The sequence below is a fragment of the Tenrec ecaudatus genome, chromosome 1 (genome assembly GCF_050624435.1).
Source record: "Tenrec ecaudatus isolate mTenEca1 chromosome 1, mTenEca1.hap1, whole genome shotgun sequence".
Taxonomy (NCBI): domain Eukaryota; kingdom Metazoa; phylum Chordata; class Mammalia; order Afrosoricida; family Tenrecidae; genus Tenrec; species Tenrec ecaudatus.
This window is the reverse complement of record NC_134530.1, coordinates 212,645,273-212,667,955: the sequence shown is the minus strand read 5'-3', so window position 1 is coordinate 212,667,955 and position 22,683 is coordinate 212,645,273. Positions and strand designations below refer to the sequence as shown.

At 38.9% G+C, this 22,683-nt stretch overlaps 1 protein-coding gene across 1 annotated transcript in view; it reads left to right on the top strand.

Annotated features, from left to right (window-relative positions):
- The window catches only part of KCNT2 (potassium sodium-activated channel subfamily T member 2), a 486,995-nt gene that overhangs the window by 414,912 nt on the left and 49,400 nt on the right, over positions 1-22,683 (top strand). Inside the window, exon 21 of the mRNA XM_075540516.1 lies at positions 10,049-10,160. Within this exon, the coding sequence (XP_075396631.1) occupies positions 10,049-10,160 (112 nt within the window). The remainder of the gene's footprint in view (positions 1-10,048; positions 10,161-22,683) is intronic.

Genomic DNA, 22,683 nt, shown 5'->3' with positions numbered 1-22,683 from the left:
CTGAGTAAAAATAAGGATGTCAGAAATATGAATTGAATGGTTAAAGTAGGCAGTGAACTAAATCGTAGCTATTCTAGGCATCTCCACAACTGTGTTTATATCACTGAGACAGAACATAAAAGCAATGGTAGAAACATTTAAATAGGACAAAATATGATTTTTAATTACAATATTGCTTAATTATAGCCGAGTACTTGGGGAAAGAGACTTACTTATTATTTCACTTTATTTCTGTATTCAAAATGTATCTAGCTATTATTAAGACCCAGAATAGACATATAGTATCAATACTGTTTTTTAAGTTATTTTGTGTTGTTTAAGTAAATCTATTAGAGAACCGAATTAGCACATATAACATATTATACTTTAGTACAATGGCAGCAGTTTAAAGAAATAAGTGGCACTGCTGTACAGTAGTGTTTTATGAAAGTATTCTTTCATCCTAGATTTTCACTAGGTGGCAGGCTCAGCTAACATACCCACTTTCTTCATTTAAAGTAACAGAAGTGGTGAAGCTTGATGTATGGAGAGCCGAAAAGGCACATCATATTAGGTTTGCTTTCCTATCCAACTTCAAGTCTAAAATTCACTTAAGAACAGTGCCTGGATCCCTCAATCACATGATCATCCACACTTACCAAGAAGTCAAATGTAATGTATCTACCTATGTATGACTGTATTCATTCCTATTTGAGTCAGGTTTTACAGAGAGATTCCAATCAAAGAAAACCTAGTAAGCTCAAATGTATTCAGATTTAGAATGATGACATATTTAAAAGCTAAAAGCAACATTTCTCAGAGAAAATTAAAACATTTCAGCAAAATGAAATGAACTTCCTTTGATCTGGTGCTGTTTTTTCCTTGTAAACTCCTTCCTACCTTACCTCTAAATAGCCCCTAAATGTTTTTAACAAGTTATGTCTTGACACTACTTCTCTATGCTTATTCAGCTAGCCACAGTTTATCTCCATTTTATAGCTCATTTCAAGTTGACAATTCATAGCAGCCCCTGTGAAACAGAATGAAACCCTGCCTGATCCTGCATGACCTCCTCAACTGTGGTGATTGCCGCCACCGTGTCAATCAATCTTTTAGAAGGTCTTCCTTTGTTTTCTCCCCTCGATGTTACTAATTATGGTGTATATGTTTTTGATGCACCTTAAGACCAGAATTTGGTAACAATACCTGCTTGACAATTATTTGTAAGTTATCTATTAGTTGTTGAGCTAAATAAAATCGCAGTTGCATGCATTTAGAACCACTAGCCACTATTTACGTAGACTGATGTGCACCATGCTGTCCCTCTTGAGTCAGCTTTCAGTCTCAGAAGCATTGTGTGTCACTGGAGAGTCTTGATAATGTGTTCTGTTACTTGGGACATTTGAATTTCCTTGTCAGTGATCTCTCCATGTATATGAGAATCCCAAGGACGCTCTGCAACCTGACTGCGCGGGGAGGCCCTGAGCATGATCATATTTTGCCTTTCTGTCTCTCAGTTTCCTCATCTAACCTAGTAATATGCTATTCATGCCCATTCCCAAAAAAGGCGGTCCAGAATGTGGAAATTATAGTGTAATAAGATCACACACATGTAAATTTTGGCTGAAAATAATGAAAAATAGATGTCAACAGGAATTAACAGAGAACTGCTAGAAATGCAAACAGGATCCAGAAGAGGAGGTGGAATGTGGGCTCTCATTGCTGAAGCCGGAGAGATCTTGGCTAAAGGTTAAGACAACAGGCAGGTTTCCCCCAGGTTTTATTGGCTACGTAAAGACATTTGACTTAATTGTGTTCGTGCAGAAGCTGTATATCGACCAAGAGGCAGTCCGTTAAACATAACAAGGGGATAACGTGTCTTTTAAAATCAAGAAAGGTATGTGTCACAGTTGTATCCTTCCACCATTTTATCGCAATCTGTGTGATGATCAGATAATTGAAGAATTTGGAAGGTATACATGAGAACACACATCGGGCTTGGTGGAAGGCTCGTTGACAGTCTGAGTTATGAAGATGACGCTGTCTTGGTATCTGGCATGGAAGAGAGCTTCAAGCATTTACTGACGAGGGTGAATGATCCGAGCCTTCAGGATGGATCACAGCTCAACGGAATAGAAAGGAAGATTCTCACAAGTGGCCCAATAAGCAGTATGATGATTGATGGGGAAAAGACAGATATTGTCAACAATCTAATTTGACTAAGATCTACAATCAATATCCATGAAAACAGCCAATGTAGTACAAGGGCATGTGTGCAGCAAAAGGCCTCTTGGAATGATTGAAGAACAGAGCGGACACTCTTTTTGGAATAAGACTTACAAGCCATGTTTGTTCCAATTGCCTCATGAATTTGAAAGAAGTTATGAATAAGAAACACCAAAGAATAATTAGTATATTGGAATTGTGCATTTGGTGAAGCATTTTGAATATACCATGACCTTACAGATCAGTGTGGGCTTTTCAAACCACAAGACCAATTTAGTTGATTGAACTTACTATCTTAAGTGACTTTTGAGTATGAAGAAGAATGAAACTGCTAGAAAATAAGTCATGCAAAATATAAGTAATGCAATGTTTCAGAAACTAATAGAATAAGATTGAAGCAACCACTTCAGCAAGATATATTTATTAAACTGCTTATCCAAATTGCACCAATAAGAATTGGCAAATTACTTATTATAACAAAAATGTTTATTATAGAAATATAAAGTGCACTGAGAAGATGTTGGAGAAAAACAAAAAAATAATTCCCTGCCAAAGCAGTAAACCTATCCACAAAAATTGACAGGAAAGAAATCTGTTTTAGTAGTGAAGCACACCAAACCAGGCTGTGATATGTATCACGGGCAAACTACAAAAAAAGACCATGAAGATGGAAGAAAACCATTCTCTTTATGTAGTCAGCAAGATATAGAGCGCCAACAGTTTTACATAGCCAACAGAGGAGCCTCGGTAGCCCAGTCAAGTAAGCATTGCACTGCTACCTGCTAGGTCTGGGTCCAAAGCTGCCAGTGGCTCCGCAGGTGAAGGCTCGTGCTTTCACTCCGAAAATAATGAAGACCTCAGATGCCCTTCACAGGGTCTCCATGAGTCAGAATCAACTCCATAGCCACGGGTAACCATAAACAACTCATGATGCATGTGCATGTTCTCAAGATAAATAAGCTCTCATTCTCTGGTATGGCGATTTGACAGTTAGGTTTTATTTTTCATAGATCCAAGCATCCACTACCATTGAGCCAATTCTACTCACAAATCCACACTACCTGCTCACAGAGCAGAACTTCTCTATCGGGTTCTCAAGGCTGTCAATCCTTAAGGAAGTGCACTGCCTCAGCTTTCTCTTGTGGGACTCCTGTTGGGTTTAAACCACCAACTTTGAGGTTGGCAGCCCAGTGCTTAACCTATTTTGCCACTAGGGTAGTTATTCCTAAATTTAGATGGTAACAAGCATTTTTGTAACTCAGTGACAAGAGATAATTTTGCAACTTGGACCCACAAGCCAGACTCCTACCTTCTCTCCCACGGGGGGAAAAAAAATGGAAAACTGAGCAAAATCATCCTTGAAGGCTAAGTCCCTAAGTCCTTAAGAAAGACATTCCTTATTCTATGCATCTTAGTCTAAAAGGGATTTCCAATACATGTTCACTTTTTTTAGTAGTGTGCTCCATTCTATGCCATTGGCTGGATTCATGATGCTGGTCTTGTTGCTGGTGTTAGGTGCCATCGAATTGGCTCCGACCCGTGGTGACCCTGTGCACACCAGAACAGAACACTGCCTGGTCTGGCTCTCTTTGCAAATGGCCCTGTGCCTGAGTCCATTGTTGCCCCCATGGTGTAGTTCCATCTCCGTTAGGGTCTTTCTCTTTTTAATTGCCCCTCAATTTGACCAAGCATGATGTCCTTCTCCAGAGTCTGGTCTTTCCAAATAATACATCTGAAGTTTGTAAGAGGATCCCTTTTCATCCTTGCCCTAGGGGTCATCTGGCCGTACTTCTTTCAAGACAGATCAGCTTGTCCGTTTAGCAGTCCAGGATACTTTCAATATCATTCTCCAGCACCACAATTCAAATTCATTGATTCTTCCTCAGTCTTCCTTATCCAATATCCAACTTTCACATGCATATGAGGCAATGGATTACCAAATGTTTCAGGGAGTTTATTTATGTTACTTTTCAGGAGGGTAATAATGTCATGACTACAGCATTCCATAGAGATACAAAAACCTTAAACATGAATGACTTTGGAGCTCTCACTTGATTATAACCCTAATCTAAGAAGAAAAAATATTATAACAATATGGTCCTGTTCAATACTAACCCTCACAGAGAGATCAATGAAGATATGGATGCCTAGCAAAGTGTGGGGAAGTAATCAGATGGTGCCCAACTATCAGAAAGGATAATGTTTAAAGGCTTGTCTTAGAACAAGCAGTCATCTAAGTGAGGTATCAGCTTACTCTACAATAGAAGCCTGTGTGATCCAAAAATTATTATTAATAATAATTTAATTAGAGGAGGGCTTGTATTAGAGCTAAAATTCCGACACCCTGGTTTGCAAAAAGGCTATGGATGGCATTGACAGGCCAAAACTAATTTTCAGACATTGATTAAACCTCCACTGAATTTTTTTGATTTTTAACCAATGATGAAAATAATCTTGCCCTGGCAGAATTGAGTGCCTCTGCCCCTTTCCTGCCAACCCAGGGAGGACATACTCTCTAGGTATGTCCTTGATGGAGGCCACAGTTCTGGGGCTACAAGGGGTCACAGAGTTTTAGTCATGCCCAATCATAACACATCAGCCTCACCTTGACTGCCTTGCTCACAAAGCCCTGGGCCAATTGTATAAACCCTTCATCTCATGATGTACATGTCTCCCTCCATCATGACTCTCTTCCTGCTTCTGTTGTCCCACCTCTAATTGTGAGATGTTGACCTGCCATCAATCATGCTTTTCTGACAACTCCCTTTGCCCGCTCATGCCCCTTTTCAAACTCGGTACCGAATTGAGCCCTTGTACACCCTTTTAACCTAATGTTGGTATTCTCCCTCATGCGGATGATACGTCTGTGCCTTTGTGTTGTGTTGGGCTCTTTTAAGACATATTAAATGTTCTCAAAATTAGAATATGGTGAAGAAAAAGTATCAGGGCTAAAATTATTAACACCCAATTTGGAAAAGGCTATGGGGGACAGTGGGAGCCCCACATTCATCTACAGAGGATCCGGTCAGACCACGCCCCTGGCAGATCCACTCAAGTAAAAGACAAGAGCCCCAAACAAACTTCCTCCCAGGCAGAGACCATTATAATCTTAATTACGTGGGATTGAATCCAGAACCCTACCAGTTGTCCTCTATAGACATGACACGAATTTGCACTTGGTGCAACTATCCCTCAGCTGTGCCATGACAGAAATTTCCTCCCCAGGCATTTTGAGTGTCGATGGGACGCTTCTTCATCTTGTACGTCATTTGTATCGGTCTTCCCAGCCGTGAAGCACAGGAGGAATGGATGTATAATGAAGTAAAAGATGCAAAGTGTTATAGGGAATGAGGGATGGAGGGGCAAAAGAGAGGGAAAGAGGATTTCGAGAGTAAACAATAAAGGCAGGGCGGGGCACTAGAACTGATCGTGATTGCACAATTCAGTTTAAAGACGATATGATCATGGGTTGGGGCTGGTTGGGGAGGGAGTGTCTATGAAAGATGTGGGGGTGATTGTATCTACTCCCATTGATGTGATTGAAAAATTGAGCTTTTGGGTGCGGGGGGGAAGGATACAAAGAGACAGTTCTACCAAATGGTCAGAGTAAGATTTTGCCATTAAGAGTTTCTTAAGATAAATACTCTTGGAAGAGGAAGTGAGGCATGTACTAAAAAATGACTATTACTTTTCATTTTGATTTGTCATTACGCCCTAAAAATAAACTTCATATTTTTAGATGTTATGATGTAGTCAGAGTCAAGGACAGAGCATAAAACCAGCAAGAGAATAAATTTATTAAGGAGACCCATGGGGAGCCAATGTAGAGAGAATGAGTCTGACTCCAATTAAATTGGAGAAGAACTTTAAAAGACATTTGGGGTATTTTCGGGGAAAAGAAATAAGGGAGGGGGTGTGAATTTCAGGTAGAAATAGCAACAGGAAAGGAACAATGCTACGAAAATGATAATGCGATCATCAGAAATGGCACCTGCTCCAGGTCCACGCAGCGGGATGAGCATTTCTCAGGTTAGTGGGTTACACTTTGGGCTTAATCACAGGTCAGCAATTCACACCTACCAGCCACTGCAGGGGAGAAAGATTTAGAGCAGTGGTTCTCAACCTTCCTAATGCTGTGGCCCTTTAATACAGTTCCTCATGTTGTGGCGACCCTCAACCACACAATTATTTTAGTTTCTACTTCATCACTGTAATTTTGCTCCTGTTATGAATCAGGTGATCCCTGTGAAAGGGTGTTCAACTCCAAAGGGGTCATGAGCCACAGGTTGAGAACCGCTGATTTTCAGTCTGCGGATCCCTGGAGGGCAGTTCTATGGTGTCCTGTTGCATTACTCTGAGTTGGAGCTGCTAGAGGGCGGAACGCTTCATCACGTTATCCTTAAGCTTCACCAGGAACCTTGCTCACAGCGTCAGAGATAAAAGCCCCCTCAGGGGCACAAGCCATAGAGTATTGTTACATATTGTTCACAAAAAATCACTCTTTTTAACATGAAAACCCAGCACAATAATGCTCTGGTATTTTGCAAATCATTTCATCAGTGTTGTTGTTGATTGATGCCATTGGGTCACTCCCAACTAATGATGACGCCCCTGGCAGAAGGAGAACTGTTCCCCCAACTTTTGAAGACTGAATTCTCCGAACCAGGCCACCAGACCTATCTTTGAGGTTAACCTATCTCTGGATTGGTTTGAACTGCCAACAGTTCAGCTAGTCGCTTTTCAAAAAGGAGTTTAAGGCATAGAATACTAGCAACATGTCTTTCCATTTTAAAGAGTAGACGCATCTGATGATAAGGCATGGGCGTTGATCGATGGAAATCCCTCTGTGGTACAAAGAGGTAAGGCATCAACTACTCACCAAAAGGTTCAAAATTCTTCAGAAGAAAGACCTGGTGTTGTGCTTCTGAAAATTCCGTCTTTGAAGGCCCTATGGAACCTGCTTCTGCTCCGACACACCCAGGATTGAGCTAAATTGGTGTCCCCATGAACACCACTCATTTCCATGGAGGTAACCAAATTGGCCGAGTTTCATAGGAAGCTCAGAAGGAAACCGTGTAAGAGAGCTTTGGATGGCTCCGCATTTTTATGGAAGCCCAAGGTGAGACAGACCTGTGACACTGAAGACCGCAAACGGGGGAAAGACCGCTTCAAGGAGGCCAGTCCGGCAGCCGGGAGCAGCCTCTCTGGGATAAAGGAAAGACCCTTGGCAAAGAGTCACTGCACCACAAAGAATGAATCAATAGTCCACCACTTCAGGAGGTAACCTATGAGCAAGAACTAATGGCACTGGAGGAAGAAGCTCCTGCTGCACTGAGAGCACTAGCAGGAACAAGGCTGCAGAAACCAACACTCACACATCTACGCTGGGAAATTTGGAAAGGGGCTGAGTAGCCGACTGACTAGAAGTGATTCAATTTGTGCCCATTCCAAAGTAATATGGCTCAAATGAATGCTCAAACTGTAAAGCAATGCCATTGATAGCCACACGAGCAAGGATTTACTTAAAAGCATCCAGCAACAGTATACTGGCAGGGAATTGCCAAGCTGGGTTCGGAACAGGATGTAGAACAAGGGATTCTAATTGCTGATGTCAGATGGATCTTGGCTTAAAGCAGAGAATCCCAGAAAGATATTTACCTGTGCAAAGATATTCAACTGGATGGATGTTAAAAAACTGTGAAAAACCTTGAGAAAAGCGGGGAATTCCAGAACTCTTCACTGGGCTCCTTTGGAACTTGTACCTGGGTCAAGGGGCAGTTGTGCAAAAGCATACTGCATAGTTTAAAATCATCAAAGGTATGTGTCAGGTGGTCTCCGCTGATCTAATGATTTGCAGTGAGGGTGGCACAGGAAGGAGCGTGCAGTGCTGTGTTCTGCTGTGCACGGGGGGGGGGGGGGGTGTCAGAGCCAACTCAGTGGCCCCTAACGACAACCAGCTTTTGTGGTTGTTGCATAAAGCTGAATCGCAGATGTACTGATTGGCTTTCCTTGAAGGCGAATAGTAGCATTGTACTTCAGGAAGGATTTTCAATGACCTGTGGACAATACAATAAATGCCTCTCAACTCCTCTTGATTGTTTCATCCATGCACACTAAATTATAGGACCCTCTATTCAAAATGACCAATAAACTTCAGCTCACAAATGCCTAGGAGCGTGATCTTCATTTGTTCTATTTCATTTTTGATGACTTCCAATTGTCCTAGATTCATATTTGGTACAATCCAAATTCCAATCATTAACAGGTTTTTGCAAGTTTCTCTTTACCTTGAGTCATGCCCCTCAGCAAATGTAGCTCCTGACGGCTCTACTTCCATAGGCTTTACCCAAGTCATGGCACCATAGTGCGGTCAATTCCCTCTAAGAAATCATCTGTTTTATAGTCACATTTTGAGTGTCCTGGGAACTGAGGCTCCCATCCTCTGCCAGTGTCTCAGAAAAGGTTCTGTTTCCTTTGTTTAGGCTTCCCGAATTTGACCATACTTTGAAACCATGCACTTGATTCCTAGGGAATTCTTCCTCCTAAATGGGATCTGTGTCCTTCTTCATTGTCTGTTCTTAGTCTGGAAGCTCCACCCAAACCCGTCCACTATGGGTCACCCTGCTGGCATTTCAAATACCAGTGACACAGCTCCCAGTGTCACAGCAACACACTAGCCACCACAGTGTGACACGGCTGAGTGCAGTTAAAATTTGACCTAGAGTACTGAGTTTAGAAACAGGCCTCCTACCTTAATCAGAAGTGTGATTTCTCTGTAAGGCACCACATCAAGTACTCAGGCACCTAGGTGGCACGGTGCCCTCTTTGCTGGAATTTGGCATAAAATGAGCGAATTCAGTGATAGCAGCTTATTTGTTTCTGAGCCACTAACAGGCTCTTTATGTCCCGCCTACTTTCATTCAGTTCTAGCCTCATTTCAAGGTGTGGATTCAGCCTCGTGGTGGGAATTAAATGGCTATAACTGAGTTTAAAGACATACACCATGGGGTTCAAAGCTGAATATCACACATAGAGCCTACCACAGAGATATTCGAATATTTGAACCAGGAGTGTAACCAAGCATACATAGATACCAGGTAAGTCTCAGTGCCAGTAGTAGGAAAAATAAAAAGACATTTCTGCTGTATCCTGTACTTATGTCCCATTTCTATGAAGATGAAAAGAGGAAAAACATGATCACATGTTTGTGTGTGTTTGGGGAGAGGAGGGAAGCGGGTTGAAAGTGCAGTCCAGCGGTGGACACACGGGGATTCTCAGACCCCTGTTAGAGAACAGCGGTCTTATGCCTTTCCTTAACCCATTCCAAGCAGTGAATTTTTGTTTATATTAAATTGCTTCTTCTTATCAGTAGTGAATTCTAGTAAGATTTGATTTTGAAAAAGTTGCTGCTAGGATAATTGGAAGACATAGATCAAACAGCTCACATAATGGACAATAAGCTCATAATGAGAAATTTCTGATAAGAATATTGATTTCTTTGAATTTTCCCTTTCAGTGCAATCCACACAGTAACCTTGTAACTTTTAAAATCAACTTGCAGTTTTCTATTTTACAGTTTTAGGGAGAAAATTATTAATAAAATCCAAATTGCTAAATTTATTTTTCTTATTATACTACAATGTTGGTTTAAATATATCCTGGAGACTTCTATTTCCATTTTCTTGCATTGTACAGAACAATTTATGTGGCACTGCCTGCCGGTGTCATTGCATGCAGTTCTATGCCTGCGGTCGGAATCACTGACTTAGGCATAAGCTGTTGGGTGGAAAAGGAGTATATTGGATTGTTAGTGTAATGCATACATATGTTGTTTTTACTGTAGGTTGTTTTCCAGTCTCAGTATTATCACAGAACTTACTCACCCTGCCAACATGAGATTCATGCAATTCAGAGCCAAAGACTGCTACTCTCTTGCTCTCTCAAAACTGGAAAAGGTAAGACTCCACTTCCTTAAGAATGTTGTATTTAGCTCTTCCATTTGAAAAAACTAACTCCCAATATATATATACACACACACATACATATACATGTGTGTATCTATATGTATTAGAGAGAGAAATGCCACATGATGGTAAAAGTAGCAATGCTGTTTGCATTCTGAATTTGAGGCTAAATGTCTAGTTTAAATATTTTTTAGTTGAATTGATGAATATGTACTATATGAACCATTTATATCACACCAATATAATAAAGATATCTTGCTGTCATTCAAAAATTAAAACTTATTCATGATTTAGTAATAATTAAAATAATGTAATTGATATGTACATACTCATTGATCATTTAAGATGTATTGATAACATTATTTATGATTTACTAACTATATTATGGGGTCTATATAGACAGTTTTGCAGTTTTATAAAATCTTCAAGGTCATAGAAAAATAGTAGACTTTGTTCAAAGCTAGCTTCCCAAAGGTCAATTTAATGTTTATCTTGGTAAAAAAAAAATACTGCTAACTCCTAAATCCTGGGAAACATATAAGTAAGCATTTTTTCTGCTGCCTAATCTAGTAATTTCCATCTCCAAAGATGGATCTCATATATTATGTTATTGGCAGTCTCATTGTCATTCTTTTAGGGACTAAGGGAAACCATTGTTATGTTAGCCTGCGTAGGCTTGAGAAACAAATCCACAGCAACTCATATGTGTATAAGAGAGAGTTTTATAAAAAGGTAAGTGTACATTAAGAAAGCATCCCAATCCAGTCCACTCAAGCTCGTAAGTCCAACGTTTAGCCCATATGTCCGACACCGATCTACAAAGTCCTCAAACTCACCAGAAATACACAATGATGCAAAATGCAGGAGGAAAACCAAATCAGTGAGCATGTAAGCATCTCAGCGCTGGCAACTGTTTCCATGCCGCTTCTTCAGCACCCAGGGCGGCATCTGAATAGGCTTCTCCTCAGGGATGTCTCACTGGAATTGAGCCTTGCCAGCTGAAACAAGAGAGGACTAGCTAAGGCAGTAGAACTAAGAGAATTAGTTGTAGTTCTAGTCGAACTAAGAGAACTAGCTAAGGCAGCTGCAGACTGGTCAGACCATCAGAGAGCAAGAGACTGAAAGGCAAGGTTCACTGAGCCATTTATCTCTCCGCCCTTCAATTAAACTGCCCTTCAATTAATCCCAAATGTGTTCATCAACCAGGTTGGCACAATAGACCTTAACTATCCCAATTTCTATTCCCTTTTTTCAGATGAAAAACACTGAATTAAGACAGGTTAAGTAAGATTTTTCAAGATACTATAGCTATCAAATTACTGCAGTAAAGGAAAATTTAAGATTATTGATGTTCAAGGCAAAAATTGTATTATACCATACTCTTAAACTATGAAAGGGGAGGAAAGTGTCATGAAATTGGTTTAACTTTCACAAGGGATCGCCGAAGTAGGGCGAACCAAGAAGGAAACAAAACAGATCAGCAATAGGAAAAATCCAAAGCCACAAATCCCCTGAAAGCCTCCAAAATAGACTTCAGGCTAGGAGAGGAAGCTCCCAGAATTCCCCCAGGACCAGTGGGAATAGTCCTAAAGGTCAGCAGACAGACATGGGATTATGTATGTTTTTTTCTTTTCAATCTTTCGTTTTCTTTTTGTTTGATCTCTGTTATTGTTGGCTTGCCTGCTTTTATAAGCTAGGCAAGGGAAGCAAATTCGAGGAGAAAGCAGGACATAAACCAGGAAATAAATAGGGAATTAAAATCAACAACAAGGAAGACGTAGAGATCCTGGGGGTGCTGGAGCAACAGCACTCTAGCTGAGAGGAATTACTAAGAGGCTGAATAGGGCAAAGGTGATGGTGGGGCAGGAGGAAGGTAAAAGGAAACAAAGGAACAATCTAGGAAGCAAAACTATGGTAGAGGTATAAGCATAGGTGTGTGTATATATGTAAATACATTAATAAATCAAAATAAAGATATTGGCCTAGGTACATATATTTAGATGGCAATAAACTGAGTTAGTGGATGGACTTCAGACCTCTGCTCATACCCTCCCTCCATGCAAGATCATTTTGTTCTAACAACCTGGCATTTTGTGATGCTCACTCTCTCAGCACAATTGCTGGAGACAAAATGGGAGCATAAGCAAATGTGGTGAAGAAAGTGGATGGTGTCTTGCTATAAAAAGATATAGTGTCTGTGACCTTAAAGGCTTGAAGTTAAACAAGAGGTCCTCTAGCAGAAAAGCAACAAGCCCACATGGAGGAAGCACACCAGCCTGTGTGATCATGAAGTGTTGTCAGGACTGGATAACAGACATCAGAAGACACCAAACAAACAAACAAAAACATATCGTTGAGAGTGAGGGGGGTTGGGGCAGAGACTCAAAGTCCATCTGTTGATAATGGGACATCTCACAGAAGGGTCACAAGGAAAGGATGAGTCAATCAGGGCACAAGACAGCACCTATGAAACACACAATATTCCTCTTGTTCCTTGAGGCTTTCTCACACCCCATTATCATGATCCCAGTTCTGCCTTTCACTTTGGTCTAGAACAGATCATGTACACAGTTACAGGTAGGAGATAAGAGCTCACCACGCATAGAATCCACTACCATTTTGGGTCCCATGTTGTTCCCTTCTCCCTGTGTTTGTTAACACCACTTCCTTACCCCCCACCCCATGTCCCCCCAGAACTGTCAGTCCCATTGTTTTTCCTCCAGATAGTTCATCCAGCCTGTCCTATCCAGCCTGTCCTGTGGAGACACTAACATGCATGAAAACAAGACAGAGGAAAACAAAGCAACAGTATACAACCAGACAACAAAGCATCAAAAACAAACCACTGACAAAGAACAAAACAACACTTCACGAAAGAAAAGCTTGTAGTTAGTTCAAGGATCGTTTGTTGGCCCTTAGGAGTGTTTTCCAGTCCAGTCTGTTGGGGCAGCACGCCCTGGCCCCAAAGTCTACTTTCAGCATTCCCTGGGGACCTGTATTTTGTTTTTTTTCATGGGCTACTCTTTCATGCCTGTCTGTTTGCGTTTGTTGTTGAAAATTGGGCAAATTAATATATTTTTCCTCCTAGTTTGTTTGATATCAACTTGTTTGTCACTAAAGACTCCAAGTCCACTTCAACTTTATTTTTCCTCCTTTTTTTTTAATATTTATACCACTCAAACCACATTTTAGGTTTGTGGGATAAAGAATCTGGAGGGAATGGACATTTTAATATTAATATTTCAAATCTAAAAAATCAGATTAATATATCAGATCTAAAATATCTTCACTTTCCTCAAGGCTTAGGATATTTTTTGTTTCTTTTTAGGATGCAGTAGTTCATTGGCTTAATGACTTCCTCTACAATTTTTGAAATGACTCCCTTACTGGTTGTCTTGAACACTGAAGCATCTTTTACTTAGTTCATGCCCAGTTTGTGTTTGGGCAGAGATTTTACTGATAATGGATTAGTGGGGAGAAAAACTCATCTCCCAGTTTTCACATTGAGTTTCTTCCTTTCACACTTAGCCTGATTTACAGTAATCCTAGGGAACACCCTGAGATGAAAATTTTGGCTTGTATCAGGTATTTTTGAGCAGGCATTCTAGTCATATATGTGACTTCCTAAATTATCCCACAAACATGGATGGTTTTAAATGCCTCACTTTTCCAAAGACATTCTCTTCTTAGTTTATTCTTCCAGTTCTTAGATATCTTATTGCATGCCTCTATTGCTCTCTGTGGTGTCAGGAAGCTGCTCTGTGGGGGCAATGCCTGCCACATTTCTGCTCTGTTTGAGTTCTGAGATAAGCCAGAGACAAAAACCTTGTAACTGCCCTTCAATTTTCCTTCAGGCATATTAGAGCAAACATAACTCTTAATTTGCAAAGGAGGTGTGCCTTGATCCATCCAGAACAGAAACTAGCGTTCTCCTCTGTGAATGTGGGTTGTTGTCACTTAAAGCCTGATGTCATGTTAAGGGGTGGGGGGGTGGGGGGTAGACCACTGGCAAGCTTTTCTACTATTTTGAAGTTTTACTTTTTCTTGGCTCAGCATATTTGTTTGCTTGCTATAAAACTTTCACTAGTTTCAAGAAAGCTAAAACAAGCTATTTCTACTATTTTAGTCACTTTCGTATTTCAGAAATAGACTCAAATTTTCTTCCTAAACAGTGTTTTCATTCTTTATTTCATTGCCTCCTTAACCTCAAGGCTTGCTTTATTGAGGCTGTGAAAAAAATGTGGGGGTGTTGTTTAGATGGTGATACTGTTAAGTTTTACATTTTAATAAAGGGTACAAGTTAGGAATTTGTTGTTTAAGGTTTTTATGAATCTTTTCTCATTTTTGTTAACATCTAGATGAATAATGTTTATTTCTTTCATTTCTGCTTGAAACTAATTCTGGCTTGAATTCATCTCCCTCACAAAGTGTTCAGCCAAATGCAGTGCACAGTAGTGCAAGCACACCAATATTAAACAGATGGGATGCTTTATAAGTACGCCATTTCCAAGATTGATATATAACCTGTCCGCTCACAGTCATTGGATAAAGCTCAGACACAAGATCAAATCTAAGTGCATAGGGGGAATATTCAGAGAAAAGTCAACAGTGGATGGATAGTCAGCATTTTATTTTGTAATTAATACATTGCATTTATTTACATCAAATTTTGAAAATTTATCAAAATATTTCTGAATACTACACTTTATTTGTGAGTTTTTTATTTGATAATTCTTTCCCAATTTTCCAACATTTCCAGAGGACATTATATATGATATATATATATATCATATATATATGCCTACATAGAGAGAATGAGTATCATTATCAAGAATATCTCCATCACTGCTGTTGTTTTTCCAGCATGACTCCTATGCTGAACACCATTGAAAATCCACCCTAGCAAAGTCGGTACGAAGGACATGGGAAGCACAGTTTAATGACCACATAGGTGGTGTCGTGTGTTGAGCGTGGGGCTGCTGACTGCAGGGTTAGCAATTGGCAACCAGCTGCCTCTCTGTGGGAAGGAGATGAGGATTTCTACTCCTGTGAAGAGTTCCTGTCTGGGGAACCCACAGTGCAGTTCGACTCTGTCCCATAAGGATGCTATGTGTAAGCATTGACTCAGTGGCAGTGACTTTGGTTTTAACTTGGTGAAATAAACAAAGTAAAAGGAAACAGAGGGAAAAGATAAAATGTCAACTTTACCTCTGAATGCTGATTTCATGTCTCATACTTTGATATCGTTTGTGTAAAACCTTTTATTTATGATTATGGTATAAATGGTACAATATGCTTCAAATCCACTTCCTTTAAAATTGCTTTATAACTGTCTCTGTTCCCCAATGATGATCATGATTACACTTTAGCAATCATATGTTAATTACACACTTATATAAAAAGCAAAGGAATTAAAATGTTAGATGAATAATTGTGCCTCTATGTCTATATCACTTTTGTAGTTACTAATATAACAAAATGATAAAACCTTTACCAGTGAATGGAATTATCTTCAGTGGGAAATAGGACAAACATATTAAGTTTTTTTTTAATGTTTTCACTATGTAAAATAGAAAGGCAAACTTCTGCACAATTGAATTTAAATATAGCCAACTTTGAGCCAAATGCTTATGTTTTAGCTATCCAGTTGAATTACCATGTACAGAAAAGTTATGAATTTATATGAGTAATAAGTTAGATAAAATAACATTATATTATCATCACATAAATTTACATATGCTATGAAATTCAATAACCACAATAAAGTGACAACTATTTTTAGGGAGATTAGCACTTGTTTTTCTTTTATGAATAATAAGTATGTACATAAAGTATTATTATACATATGTACCATATAAAGAGACATACCTCAGATCTATTGAAGGTTCAGTTCCAGACTACCCTGATAAAATCAATCAAGTACCACTAATTTTATGCTTCTGAAGGAGTCCCTGGCTGGTACAAGTTGTTAGCACACTTGACTGGTAACAAGGGACCTAGCAATCTACTTTGGAAAATGAGCATTGTTAACTAGATGGAGCATAGTTCTTCCCTGACATACAAAGCCTTGCCATGAATTAGATTCAGCTTGGTGGCAACTGGTGGTTTGTTTATTGAAAGATAAATTGTGTTTAACAGAATATATTTCACACTTCAATTAGCTTAAAAAAACACCTGTGACCCCAAAATTGCATCAAGGATGATAAAGGTAACAGTAACTTTTGGATTGTTTTCTCTTAAGAGCCCTGGAGACCTAGTGAGTTACCTATTTGGCTGCTGACCCAAAGGTCCATGGTTCAAATCCACTAGTCTCTCTGTGGAAGAAAGATGAGGGTGTCTGCTCACATAAAGATTTAATGCCTAAGAAACCCAATGGGGCAATTCTACCTGTGGTGTTACATAGTTTCACATTAGACAGGGACATTTAACCATCTTTTTCCTCTTGAGAACTTTATATTCACTGGACTTCTTTATTCATGAGTATTTCCTTCATTATTTATCTTGGTGCTCTTTCTCTGGGATTCCAGACACAACCCCTCTCTGGAATCCAGAGAAGAAAGAGACAAAGACCTCAAACTCACTGTCATTGAATCAGTTCAGACTCTGAGAGTACACTGAATCAGGCTTACATTTGAAGGAATTCAGAGCTGAAACAGGAACTCTTGATGCGCCAAAGAATGCCATCTCCTCTTCTGTATGCTTAACAGTGGTCTTATGAACTAGAAATTATTGCTTCTCGACAAATTTAGTTGATGTGTTCTAAAGAGGATTTGAGGTTGTAAAAGGCCAAGTTGCTGAAAAGATGGGAGGGGGGAATATTTCAAACTCAGAAGCCAGCACAGTGCGGGGCATATTACAGCGGGAAGATAAATCGGTCTGCACTTACAGGGGGAAATAAGCACCTCCTCCACTATGTACGTGGTAGAAGCGTTCATTGATGGCTGGAGCTGCCCTGGTGTGTACCTTGAACTAAGTAGAAACAGGCTCAGGAAAATGTTCCACATAACGAGCTTCCTGTGTATTGTTCAACAATTTCTCCACATGGTGGACACTTATTGTGAAGTTAAAAAGCAGTCTTCTAAATCACTCTAAATAATGTACAGCAAAACTTGTGAGAGCAAACCTGGTTTTTTGTCTTTAAAGTGGTGCAGTCTTAACCATTTTCTACTCTTGTCTATTAATAACCCTACCTCATAAACACTCAGAATGTATTTTAGGCCTGGGAAAGAGACCAAACCATTTTATAAATACAGTTTATATATTTACTCAAATTATGTACGTATACAATTCAAGTCAAATTATGTCAAAGTTCACTTTTTAAGGAAATCATCTTACATGAACTATTTTGTTTGTGTGTGGTTTTGGGTAAAATTATTAAAACAGATCAATTTCTCATTCTTTTTTCCATGACTGAAAAAAATAAGCATTAATTTTTTAAAGAAAGGAAGTAAGTTCTTATTAAAATTAATAAATATATGATCATTTTGAATCAGGTGTAGCTCAAATGAGAATAAAATAAAATATGAATCATCATTACTAAATAATAAGTTAGCTTACATCCGTAAAAGTTTAAGAAAAAAACATATGAACAGAATGTTTTTGCTTTCATACACACACTGAATGTGCTAAGTGAGGAAATACTTCTCTATATTTTAGGCAAGCTAATTTCAAGGAAATGATGTAAGTTTTGAAAATTGCAGAATGTATCAAATTTTAAAAAGTAAAGCAGAAGCTAAAGATGAAAGATGAAGAGAGTGAAACATTTTAAGACTGCAGGAAGCAGAGTCTTTTGCTTTACTTTAGTGGAAATAAAGCAAGGCATTAAGAAGATCGTGGTGACTAAGTGGGTCACAGATGGACTGCTAACTGCGAGGTCTGTGGTTCAAGCCAACCAGCCTCTCTGGAGACAGACAAGGCTGTCAGCTCCTGTAAAGATTTTCAATTTCAGAAGCCCTATATGAGTCAGAAGGGACTTGATGGGAGTGGTTTGGGGTTAGGTTGTTTGTTTCTTTGGTCTTACCTTCTGCTTAACATATGGATGTTATTCAGTTATATAGACTCAAAGAAGAGTAGTGATTCCCAATCCACATTCAACCAGAGCAGTACTGGAGAAGGCAGTGGAAGACTGGATGTTCGTCTCTAAATCCTGTGATTCTCAGAGCTGCTTCCAGCTGTTGCGTCCGCACTTCCTCATGTGCTGGTAGCAATGTGAATAGCTTTCAGAGTCTGTTCATGTCTTAAACATTCTGTTCAGAGAACATCTATTAGGTTGAAGTAATTGTATTAATGGGAACTGCTTTAGGCTTCCTTCTCTGTCTTCTGCCTTACACAGGGTCCAGCTCTCAGGGACTTTACTTGTCCTCTTTAGTTATTGTTGTGGTGACAAATTACGTCCTCATGCGTTACAGATCAGTACTGCTCGATGGGGATTTCTTCCCTGTCATCTGTACAGAAACTGCCAAGCCTTTTCTTCTGCAACACAACTAGAGGTTTTCAAACCACTAACCTTGTGATTAGTGGTGGTTACAAATTGCTTGCAACACTACAAGCTTTTTAATGTGTATGTAGATACATATAAACTTAACATACTTATCAGTTTTTACTATATGCTTAATATCATCATCAAACTAAAAAGGAAAATGAACTGATTCGAGGAACCCAATTGGAAGGCGAATTTTGAGAATGACGAAGGTAACGAAAGTATAAGGGTGCTCTACTCAATTGATGTATTTATGAATTGTGATAAGAGTTGTATGAGCCCAAATAAAAAGATTTATTAATTAAAAAATTAATTACAGGCATCCAAAGTTCTTGTGAAACTTTTTATGCAGCGTGTCTCAGGTAACTTTAGTTATTCTGTGTTGTTTTAAAAGTTTCTGTAAGCATTATGGCTTCAATATGTTAATGTAATCTTCTTAAATTTCATTCTTAAGACTTTGAACTGTGTCATCAAATCATAAAGTTAATCTTAGGACAATTTTTAATAAATCAAACAGATCATGATTCACATGTGATTCTGAGCTTTACTTTGAAGCTTACTGTTGTCTGTGGGATCCTTTACTGAATATCTACAACATGCAAGGTAGTTTTGAAAAAATAAATATCACAATCTTATATTAATAGCTTATTTAATCAAAGCATATGAAATAGTCTTTGAAAGGAAGCAACAAAACAACAGTATAGTTCAGACTCCGTAAGACTCACTTATCTGCAAAAATCTCTTGTTAGTCTTTCAAGATCATTTTTGAATTACCATAAACATCACACCAGATCGTAAAACTTTCACAAGTAAAATATGCATCTTTCATTTCTCTTTAAAGACTTAGTTTTTTATGCATCACGTACAAAGACAAACTTTTGGGTCCACATAAAACCTATTTTCTAAGCTCATACTCCAGCTAAAATAATGGAATCTCTCGTTTCATTCTATGTCAACATTATTTTCTAACTCTCCACTATTGAAATGCTTGTCAGTGGAGGATTCTATTGATCACAATGCATTTTGGGTGGTTCAAATTCTTTATATTCTCTCATTGAGGAATTCATTTTTGCATGTGGTTGTATATGTTTAGATATTTCCTTATAATTGTTGGTTTAGGCAATTTAATTATTTTTAAGTTATAGATTCTTTTGTGAATTTCAGTTTTTCAAAAACATTAAATGGCACAAAGTTTACCTTTATTGATGTTAAATAACTGCATGTACATTTATAGTTCTATAAAAACACAGGAAAGAACACCAGTGGTTAAATTTTAAAACTCTAGAGTCCTATTGGCATAGTGTTTTGTGAGTTGGCTGCTAACCAGGAGGCCAAAAGTTCAAACCTACCAGCTACTCTGTGGGAGAATGATGAGGCTTTCTACTCCTGTAGAGATGCAGAACTTCAGAAACCTAAAGGATCAGTTTTTCTCTGTACTATATCGGGCCATGATGAGTCAGAATTGGCTCCATGGATGAGTGAACTTTAAAAAGTACAATTACACTAAAAGCATAAATAGATACCATAAAAATAAAATTAATAGATCATGTGCATAAATATTTAGGTAAGAACTTTGGAGAGGTTATATTATTAGACATGCCTTCATGAGATCTGTGTTTCTATATTTAGCTACAAAAGGAAAGGAAAAGGCTTAGTAAAGGTGATAATTAGGCATTATGCCAACTAGATACTCGTGGCCAAGAGTGGAGTCAAACCTGTGAATCAAGTCACAGCCTAACAACACCACCGTGGTACTATAATCCTTTTGTAACAGAGCAAGATGAACAGAGACAATGCTTCTCTCCCTTCATGCCTGTGGATCTCTACCTGCTTCAAGGAATGGCTTCCTGTGGGCTGCCCAACCTTGCGAACCTCCAGGACCCTGACATGATCCCACCTGTCTTGGATTCACTAAGCTCAGCTCCTACCTGCTTCCAAGTTCACCATGCTGTGTCCCTGTCATGTGGCTGAGTCTGAAGAGGGACTTAAGGACTAGCATTAGGCTTAAGATTTGAGTTGGACTGGGCTGGGGTACTTTCTTGATTTATAATTGTATTTTTTGATACCAAATTATTTATATACATAGTTGAGTGCCACTGGATTTGTTTCTGTAGACAACCCGGCCTTACATAGTAAACTATTTCTGTCAAGTCAGGAATGAGATTGTAAAGGGATGGGCTAAGCTATTGGCAGAGAGAATACACACATGCTAGGTCAAACTGATGAGAATTTTGGAAAAGTGCTAACTTTAGTGAAATGGATGTTACACTGATTTATTTTAAGTTTATTGAAGTTGTATATCATGTAGTGAAATATAATTGATAAATTAGATTCAGAATGAAGGATAGGAAAACATAATTGTGTGTGCTTATGTATGTGGCTACATGATGTCTTGGAAGTGTGTGCACAAATGTATGAAATTCAAAGCCACGAATGATGATAAGGTCACATAGGAAGAAAGCAATTCGAATGTGAATCTTACTGAGGGATTAATTTTGGCATTCGTATAAAAGGGACTTGGAAGAAAATAAGAAGTTGTGGGGGTATAATGGGTGACGCATTGGGCTCCTAGGAGCAAGGTGAGTAGTTCAAACCCTCCAGCATCTCTGTGAGAGCTATAGGAGGCTTTATCCACCTATAAAGATTTACAGCTTCAGAAACCCTACTTAAGGTCACTAGGTGTTAGTTGGAATTGCCTGGAAGGTGGGCTGGGACAGAGAGAGGGAGGAAAAGTGAGAGAAAGTGGGAGAGGCAGAGAAGGAGAGGGAGAGAGAAGCTAAATAAGAGAAAACAAATTATGAAAAATCTAAAAGATAAAATGGAAGTGGAGGGGAACTGATCCCACAGAAAGGGGGTGGATTTTCTAAGTAGAACAGGCTGTGTCAAATTATGAGAGAGCTCAAGAAGGATGAATGGCTAGAGAAGCCATGGGAGTTGGTTATCCCAGGATCGTTGTATGCATGGGCAAGAGCGTCAATCAGAATACAGGAATGTAAAGGAATTATATTTGAGAAAATAGGGGACAAAACGTATAAACAAGGAAACCTTTAATTTGGTGCCAATTCTTTTTTTTTTTCCCACTCCCACACTGATCTGCCAAATCCAATAATTTTATCATCTCATTCCATATGGTATTGGATCGACACAGATTAAAGGAAACAAAATTTCTGCCAAAAACAAATTTCTTCTTCCAACAAAGCACATGTTTATGATATAAAACCAAATGGAAAATTTAGTTAACACCAGCTGTCCTAAGGTGTTTGGGATAGTTTGATCAGGATTTGGGTGGCTCAGATTTCTTTCCGTTGTTTTGCTTTTAAGTGATTTTTAAGAAAACATAAAATCTCACTGAAATTTCCATTGAATGCAGAATTCTTCTAGGGAGAAAATGTATTTCCTAAGGAATTATAGCAGTTTGTATTACAAGTTTGTTTTATATGTTTGTATAACAATGCTCTATCATTGTATCTGGTCACATAGTTAACAAAAGGTATAAGAATTTTGCAAGAAGTAAACACTTTGATCCTGCACATCTTCAGACTTTCATTAAAGGATGGTGGTGGAAAGACAAGTTGAGTTTGCCTCAAGAAATTCCTGTTTCTTGATTATAAATGTTAAACACTTTACACTGTAATCTTGAAGTTAGCAACCCAACGCACAACCTACTCCACCACCCGAGCTCCTTCCATGCTATTTGATAGATCCCTGTTTTTAATTGCCTACAATATATTTCCCCTGACCTTGAAACTCAAGTACCATACTCAGCTTGTGATCTTCTTTATGCTTGTTATGCATTGGACTACTAACTTCAAGGTCAGCAGTTTGAAAACACCAGCCACTCTCCGGGAGAAGGACCAGGCTTTCTCCTCCCACAACCCACAATAGCAGTGCTACATAGGTTGACATCAGCTCAACGGCAGTGAGTTTGGTTGGAGTTTAGAAGAGGACTCCTGGTTTGAGCTTCTACTTCTTTTAGTGCTTATACCAATCATGAGAAAGAATTCAGATGAGGGGCAGCAGTCAACCCAGAGTCAG